Here is an 8,349-nt window from a genome sequence, read left to right as displayed (position 1 = left end):
GACGTGTGGTCCAGATGATGCTACCATGAGCCAGCACGTTGGTCGTTCTCAGCGCCATCGGGTACGACAAGGACGATGCAGCTGCCATAGTAGCTGCCACCGATAGCCTTGGAGGCACCTTGCAGCAGCGTACAATTGTGTGTGGTGGACGATGTACAACTTTGTCTCGAGCGACTATATATCACATTCTCGGCGACTAGAGTTGGCACCGCACCGCGTCCAAGGCCAGGCATGGCTAAACGCACCCAAACCAATCCCGGCCGATCCCGATCCCGGCGCTTGTGCGCACGCCACAAGCTTCGCGCGTACGAAATGGCGCGTCCATGCAACCGGCCACCGCAGTCTTGCAGCATTGCAGCGCTTGACAAGCTCGGCCTTCCTATCACCTTGAAGTGGACCTGTCCGGATGTTACTGGCGGGCTGGATGTCATGGCGGCGTATCCGGACGAGCCCTGGCGATGTTGACGCAAGGTAGCATTTCGAGAAGACGAGGATGTCCCCGCCGACGATGAACGATGAAAAGTCCATGTACTTTGGCAAGTACGTCTCGAAGGAAGGCTCGAAGAACCTCAAGCTCTACTCGTACAAGGGCAATGACCACTCGCTCATCTACAAGCATGTGCTGACGCCGATGAACAACTACCTCCTCGACTACCTCCCGCTCTGGCTCGCGCCCAACCTCGTAAACCTTGCATCTGAATCAACGTCTTATCGATGCTCTTTCTAGATTACGCTGCTCGGGCTGCTCGCGGTCATTAGCTCGCACCTGCTCTTCCTCTACTACTGTCCGTCGCTCGAGGGCGAGTGCCCGCCATGGGTCTACGTCTACGCCGCCTTTGCACTCTTTGCCTACCAGGTATGACGACCATTGTTCGAGTTGCACGTCTTATGATGCAATGTAGACGCTCGACAACTTGGACGGGAAACAAGCGCGCCGCACCGGCACGTCGTCGCCGCTTGGTCTCCTCTTTGACCACGGCTGCGACGCGATCAACTGCACGATCGGGAGCATGACCATGTCGTGCGTTGTGCAGTTTGGTGCGGGCTGGAAGGCGACGTGCCTCGGTCTCTGGGTCAACATGGTCTTTATCGCGGCAACGTGGGAAGAGTACTACACCGGGTCGCTCGACCTTCCGATCTTGAACGGGCCCACCGAAGGTGTCTTGATTGCGATTGGCATCAAGCTCTTTACAGCCGTCGTGGGTACGCCTCGTCGTATTGACGTGATCGACACGTTACTTGGTGTAGGTCCGTCGTTCTGGCTCCAAGAATCCACACTCGTGCCTGGTGTGCTCAACAACACGCTCTTCCTCGGCGTTATGATTGTGTCGTCGACGTTTACCGTCCTCGCCAAGTACGACACTTTTGCGATATCTTTTTGCAGAGTTAGGACGCCACTGTCGTAGCTTGATCAACGTCATCAAGACCGTGCATACCCAGAAGGGTTCGTTCCTCATCGCGCTCACGCGTCTGACGCCGTTTGCGATTTTGAACGGACTTGCGCTCGTCTGGGCGATTCTATCACCGGCCAATATCAAGGCGATCCACCCGCGTATGTTTCTCTGGACGATCGGGCTCCTCAACAGCAAACTCGTGGTATGTCATACTGACACTCCTATCATCATGCGACGTGTTTGTGTTTGTATTAGCTGCACTTGATGCTCGCGCACCTCTGCGGCGAAGAGTACCACCCGTTCCGAAAGACGCTGGTGCCCATTTTCTACGTGGCAGCGCATTGGGGCTTTAGCCACTGGCAAGGCATCTACCCGGTCCAGAAGGAAACCGAAACGCTCTTCCTCAACGAATTCTTCTTCATCTCGTTCGTCGCCTACATCCACATCGTGGTCTCGGTCATCTATGAAGTCAAGACGGCGCTCGGTATCACCGTCTTTACGGTGCCGGTGGCCAACCAAAAGCGCGACTAGACGATGACGGCGACTGCATAATGAATACAACGACACCGTGTACACTGGTTGAACGACCGCGTCTTGCTGCCAGTCGTACGCTTCTAAAGACAGTGCAATGACGCTAGCACGGGGCGATCAGCCAAGTGCGTCGTATCTGGCACCCGAGGCCTTGCATCATTGGACTCGGACGACACGACAACGACAGTGTCCATTAGTAAACCTAAACCTCGCCAACATGCAAAGCCGACAGTTAGCTCATGGCCGTGGACCACGCGAGCTTGTCGACCTTGTCGTTCCAAACCGACTCCCAATTCTTCTTGTGCGTGTGCGCCTTGACGTGCCGCCACAGAATGCAGCGCGCCCCTTGGGTCGAATCGAGAAGTTGGAGCAAATCGGCATTTTTGACTGGCTCGCCGTCGGCCTTGACCCACTTGTTGCGTTTCCAGCCACCGAGCCACTCGGTCATCGACTGGATCAGGAGCATACTGTCCGAGAAGATGTACAGCGGCCGCGTCTGCGCCGGGTCTTGCACGTTCGCGCGCTTCATGGCTTCGAGCGCTGCCAAGTACTCGGCGCGGTTGTTGGTGGCAATGGCGCCGGGCGGCAGCTTGCCCGAGACGGCCCACTCCTCATGGTGCGGGAACACACATGCAAACGCCGCTCTGCACCCGCTCTGGCCGTTGCCGATCGCACTGCCGTCGCAAAAGGCCACAAGCGTCGCCGGGTTCTTGGGATCCGGCAACGACGAATCGACGACGACCGCGCCGGCCTTGATCGTGCGATGGGTGGCGATGTACTCGTCGGCCTCGGCGCGCGTGAGAAACGACTTGTACTTGGCGCCGAGGAAACCCTGGACGTGACGAGCGGCCTCGGCCCACGACGTGTACACGCCCGAGACGCCACAACGACCATGCGCGACGGCGTAAAGCTTGGTCTCTGTCTTTGGTCGCACTTGCTGCGGCGCTTCAACGTCGAGCGATCGTGTCTCTGTCTTTGGTCGCACTTGCCGCGGCGCCTCAACGTCGGGCGATCGCGGCCGCTTGCCATGGTGCTGAACAAATGCGATGGCGTCGGCCTCGGTGGTAAACTTCTTGTAGCGAGCATTTGGGAAACCGTGGACCTGCTCCTTGGCGCCATCGTCCCACGTCCGGTAGATGCCGGCGGTGCGGCCGACAGCCACCGCGTAGTACCCACCCTTCTTCGCCATGCTGCAAATTCGACTGACATGTATCAAGCAGTTGGGAATCCGGATGCGCCGCCCGCCATCCAGAAGTGTATCCGGACATTTCCCTTAGCACCCGTTCACGGGTTGATGGGCATTGCTGCACCAACGGGCTCAACTTGGGCTGCGTGCGGCCAACGATCACTCGAAGATTGCCAGAGTATATTTCAGGAGTTGGGCTTGTTGCCAGCAAATGATGGGTTGGCGAGGCCAGCGATAGGTAATCGGCGTCGTTGGCGACTGCTTGGCGACGGTGGACCGAGGGTTGTGCTTGTGCTTTGACGCCTCGTCTTGGAGATTGCGTTCGTCTTGGTGTCGCTCAAGACTGACGGTCGGAAGTTGAGAATGTAGCACATCTTGCTCGGTGCCACTGCGGTTCTTCAGAGTTGCGCCAACGTACATTGGTGGTGGCTGCTGTGTGCAACCGTGGCGGTGCTTGTCGTCGAGGTCAGTGCTGATGCCGAGCGTCGCTAGGTCGGCGTCCGTTGGCGGAATGCCGTCTCGGAGCGATCTTGGTCGTGCCGCTCGCTTGAAAGCCGCGCCAGTGTGTGAAGCCGTGCCCGGGTGGCGACGGTTGTTGGGAATGCGAGCGTGTGATCTGCCTTGAGTCTTGGCTGTCATCGTGACGCGTGGGGTTGAGAAGCCGTTGGTCGGCCGAACTTGCCACAACTGCAGATTGTCTATCTTGCGCGACTTGGCCACGGTCGCCGTTTGATGTAGATGTCGAGAGTGGCTCAACAGCGCAGCCCCCAGATGGAGCGGTGTTTGCGGTGCTTGGACGTGACGAGTGTTGTTGTCGGGGCGGGTGGCGGGGCTGCGACTAGTCGTTTCTCGTGGGTGATTCTAGAAAAGATAATGAGCACTCTTAAGTTGCGCGAGTGCTACGAAAGCGCTGCTCGATTCGGGTGCACGGTCGCCGGACCAGTGTTCGTTTGATGCGGCGGCGCGCATGCACACGTAGGATCTTCGGTTCGCACCAACTGCGCATCGAGCGCAATCTCTATGAGGGGCACGTGTGCTCGATGCTGCTGGGGCAGATGATGCTGCAAAAGCGCTACTCCGACGGGCACAATGTTGGCTGAACGTCGGTGCGCTGGCGCTTGGCAGGCATCTGGGGCCCGCGGCGGCACGGGTGCAGGTGCAGGACCAAGGAGAGAAAATTCGCCAGAGAGTATTCCTAAGCTCTCCCGGCGTCTTCAAGCGAGGTGCCGAGCGTGTTCTGCGAGGCCGCCGAGCAACTGGTTGATGTATCGCACTAGTTTCCAGCGCTGTTGGTGCGCCGGTGTCGAAGCAAGAGTCGTCGGGTTGTCGTAGCCGTAACCGCACCGGAGGATCAATATCAACGCAGGGACGTCAGGTCGCCGAGAGGGAGAGACAACCGGGACGCTGGTGCCGTCGTTGGAGTGGATCGCTGGTGTCATAGAGGAAAACGACAGGGTCGTCGTTGCCGTCGCCGCAGGTGGGGCGTCAGGTCGCTACTGCTGTCATGAAGTCGCAACGTCGATGTCGTAGCGGGTGACGACCCCTAAACCCCTCAACCACGCCCGGAAGAGGTTGCGCACAGGTGCTCTGTGGTTTTGAGGCGTTGTTGCGGGAGCCGAGGGATGGAATCCCTCCAAGATGGAGACGTAGCACGCCGAAGCCAAATCGAAACTGCGTCGAGGTTTGGCTGGCCTTTGCTTGCTCCACCAAAAAACTATATTCCTACTCTCTACCGACACATTGAAACCCTCACTGGCGGCACCCTCGAGACGTCGATCTTGGTGCCTTGGCTGTGGCTTGCACGTCATTCGGATCGACCTGTCAGAGTGTGTCGGACTAGGCAGCAACCGCGCACCGGCGACAACGCCAGCTCATACGACGTTCTCGTTTGTCTAGAACTTAGATTTATCCCGCCCACCACTAGATGCTACAGCTAAAACGATCTTGCGACCATGCTCTTCCGTTGGTACTTCTGCGTTGTGCATTGTGACGATCATAGCGCACGCGCCTTGTAGACAACATAAAGAAAAGACTATTCATTATAGAAAATACTATGGCGCTCGCAATTGTCGGGCTACCTCGATGTCTGGCTGACGTTGAGCGATGACAGACACGCACCGGTGTCGGCGGCAATCGCGATGATGGTCGCCTGCTCTGGCGTGGCACCGGCGGCGATCACGGCTTGGATAACATCCTCGATCGGGGCAGGCGTAGCATTGCTGACCGAGCCAGCCGTCGACGATGTCGTCGACGCAACTGCCGACGCGATGGCCGACGCCACCGACGACTTGACTCCTGCGTCCGCCGCGACTTGTTGATTTCTTCGACCGACGCACCCGACGCAACTGATTGCGCGATCAACGCCGCTTGGCCCAAGCTGGTCACTGTCAAGAGCAGCTTGGACGACCTCGGCGATCGGGGCCGGCGTTCCGGCGGCACTACCAAGAGATTCAACAAGTCGCGGCGGACGCCGGTGTCAAGTCGTCGGTGGCGTCGGCCATCGCGTCCGCAGTTGCGTCGACGACGTCGTCGTCGGCTGGCTCGGTCAGCGATGCTACGCCCGCCCCGATCGAAGACGTCATCCAGGCCGTGATCGCCGCCGGTGCCACGCCAGAGCAGGCGACCATCATCGCGGTTGCCGCCGACACCGGTGCGGTGCGAGTCTGTCGTCGGTTATCCAGACGGCAGTCGACATCGGCGTTAGCCCGACAATTGCGAGCGCCATTGCTTCCGTGGCTGACTCGGCACAAGTACGCAACACCAGAGTCGTTGCGGAAGGGCCGGAGCGTGTTGTGTGCTGGCGCGATGCAGTAGTCGGCGGCCTCGATCGAATTGGCCAAGTAGACGGCAAAGAGCGCATGCGATGACGGAATGATCACGAGCACGAGAAAGATCGCAAAGCGGAGCGACCCCGACATGGACCACCCAATGGCCGCAATTGCGAGGAAGCACGAGAGCGCCATGGTCAAGATGATCCCATTCGTTGACGACTTCATCCAAAAGTACTCGGCTTCCCAGTTGAACGCCATGAATGAGAGGTTGCTCGGGAGGGCGCGGCCTTGCTCCAAGAGCGCCTGCCCGGCGTGGCCCATTCTAATGCATTGTCTATGAGCATAAACATACATAAAAGGCCACGTACCGTAAGGCCTCGATCGCGAGGTCGTTGGCGTCGTACGGCAACGAGCTATGTGGTCTTCGCAGCTTCTTTGGATTTGAAGTGTGGATGTCAAATCCATACAAACGGCTAGAGCAGCGAGGGGCCGCTGTGAAACCGATCGTTTTTTATTGCAATCTTCATACATACATACATACATACAAGCTTGAATTCATTTTCTCCATTCTACGACGTGTTCTTTCCGTTACGATGGAACCTCAAGTCGTTTTATGCTAGTCGATGCTTCCTCCGTGTACTGATTAATGCTGTGAGGGAGCGTTGTGGTCCAAGCATGGTTATGAGACGTGTGGCCATTACCACCAAGTGCACACTGACGTGAGCTACTAGTATTGATATCAATGCTTCGTTGGCATCAAATCGATCAATCCGTGATGTTTAGTCGTTTAGTCGTTTAGTCGTTTAGTCGGTTCGTTGTTTAATTGTCTAGTCATGGTGGTTGCAACGTGCACGAGCGACGCTGTACTCCTTGAACGAGTTTTTTCGGGCCGTTTCCAAGAAGTGGAAGAGGTTTTCCGCACAAGTCCGAGCGATCCAGAATACCAAGATCCAAAACGAAAACGCAAGATCCAAGATCCCAGATCCAGGCGCAGAGCAAGCGAGCTTAAGCCATTTCCAAATTGGTAGTCAAGTAGCTAACCCGCCTCGCCCACCACTGGCACGGCGGACACCAACACGGTTGTTGCCCCCAAGTAGTTCGGTCTTGATTGAGGAAAAAAGTTACTACATTAGAGCAAATATTGACAAAAGTTACTATCTTCGCACCAATATTCAAAAAAGTTGCCCAACTCGAGCGCACGCAAGACATGCACTCATGCCGGATGCAACAACCGCGACCGATCCCACCAAAAGTGCAAGAAGCACGGCGGCGCCCGCCAATGCACCCATGCGGACTGCCTCAAGAACAGTCAAAGCCGCGGCCTCTGCATCGCCCACGGCGGTGGCTCGCGCTGCCGCTTTGACGGTTGCCACCGCGCGTCGCAGTCGCGGGGGCTGTGCAAGTCGCACGGCGGTGGCAAGTTTTGCGCCGTCGACGGCTGCAAGAAGAAGGCGCATCTCAAGCAACTGTGCCGCATGCACGGTGGTTGTTGAGACTCGCTTCGTCTGCACGCAGAGCTGCAAGCACGTGCTTTCTCGGATCACGGGCAGAACCCGCAACAGTGGTGGCGAGCGCTGCAAGGCACCCAAGTGCCTCAAGTGGGCCCAGCGCAAAGGCTGGTGCATGTCCCACGCCAAGGAGCACGAGGTCTGACGTTGCCACAGCGCTCGCCGCCACTGCTTTGTATGTATTTGCCGCTGTCTTTGCGGACCCACTATTATTTGAAGATGATTTAACGCCCTGCCTCTCGACGCATTTGGAGCCCACCACTGTAGACTAGACACACCCTCCAATACACGATTTTTGCTTTTGCTTTTATTCCCTGCCTTGTCTTGCACGGAGATCTTAGTCCACCTTGCCGACGACCGTGCTGCGCACTCCAAAAGCATGTCACCCGAGTAGCGCGAAGTGGCGGAAGATAGAGTAGCGGAGCCTCGCGACGCAACCGTACTCCCTCTTCCTCCGACGCGTGTTCCAGATGATGCTACGATGAGCAAGCACGTTGGTCATTCTCCGCGCCATCGGGTACGACAAGTACGATGCAGCTGCCATAGTAGCTGCCACCGATAGCCTTGGAAGCACCTTGCAGCAGCGTATAATACTGGTAGGAACGTTACCTAGTGGGGACCAGCCCTGCAGGGGATTAATTAATGATGGTCGCTCAAGAGTGCATGTTATATCCAGCTTTAACTTGCTTTCACTATCACATACGACTCCAAGTTAAGTGTCTCTCGTCCCCGACAATGCGACGTGGCGCATTGGGTGCCTACCATCATGTAAGGCGCTGGTCTCCGAACGTCCACTTCAACTCGAGTTGCCTCAATTTTCAAAAATGCAGGCGTCGGACCGTACGGATAAAATTTATCCGGTAGCCTCCGTAGTTGGCCCAAATTTGCCTGGTTTGCGAACGCACATTTGCGAGTCAACTCACTCGAGGACTGTGAATGGACCGCACGCATCGTTTTGC

At 57.1% G+C, this 8,349-nt stretch overlaps 3 protein-coding genes across 3 annotated transcripts; 1 reads left to right on the top strand and 2 right to left on the bottom strand.

Moving 5' to 3' along the window:
• Positions 1 to 467: 467 nt before the first annotated feature.
• Positions 468 to 1,983, top strand: SDRG_14210 (hypothetical protein). Its single transcript, XM_008620322.1, has 6 exons — positions 468 to 682; positions 728 to 856; positions 903 to 1,203; positions 1,249 to 1,354; positions 1,407 to 1,596; positions 1,650 to 1,983. Exons 1-6 carry the CDS (start codon positions 494 to 496, stop codon positions 1,923 to 1,925), a joined length of 1,191 nt encoding a protein of 396 aa, XP_008618544.1. The 5' UTR covers positions 468 to 493; the 3' UTR covers positions 1,926 to 1,983.
• A 31-nt stretch (positions 1,984 to 2,014) lies between these two features.
• SDRG_14209 (hypothetical protein) lies at positions 2,015 to 3,129 on the bottom strand. Its single transcript, XM_008620321.1, has one exon. It carries the CDS (start codon positions 3,112 to 3,114, stop codon positions 2,158 to 2,160), a length of 957 nt encoding a protein of 318 aa, XP_008618543.1. The 5' UTR covers positions 3,115 to 3,129; the 3' UTR covers positions 2,015 to 2,157.
• Positions 3,130 to 5,552: 2,423 nt separating this feature from the next.
• SDRG_14208 (hypothetical protein) lies at positions 5,553 to 6,311 on the bottom strand. The gene is made up of 2 exons (XM_008620320.1): positions 6,251 to 6,311; positions 5,553 to 6,204 (listed from the first exon to the last, which is right to left on the bottom strand). The coding sequence occupies exon 2, from the start codon at positions 6,201 to 6,203 to the stop codon at positions 5,562 to 5,564; it is 642 nt and encodes a 213-aa protein (XP_008618542.1). The 5' UTR covers position 6,204; positions 6,251 to 6,311; the 3' UTR covers positions 5,553 to 5,561.
• Between the last annotated feature and the right edge of the window lie 2,038 nt (positions 6,312 to 8,349).

Source organism: Saprolegnia diclina, assembly GCF_000281045.1.
Source record: "Saprolegnia diclina VS20 unplaced genomic scaffold supercont1.68, whole genome shotgun sequence".
Taxonomy (NCBI): Eukaryota; Oomycota; class Saprolegniomycetes; order Saprolegniales; family Saprolegniaceae; genus Saprolegnia; species Saprolegnia diclina.
The sequence above is the reverse complement of the archived record's forward strand: the minus strand, read 5'-3'. Positions and strand labels throughout refer to the sequence as shown.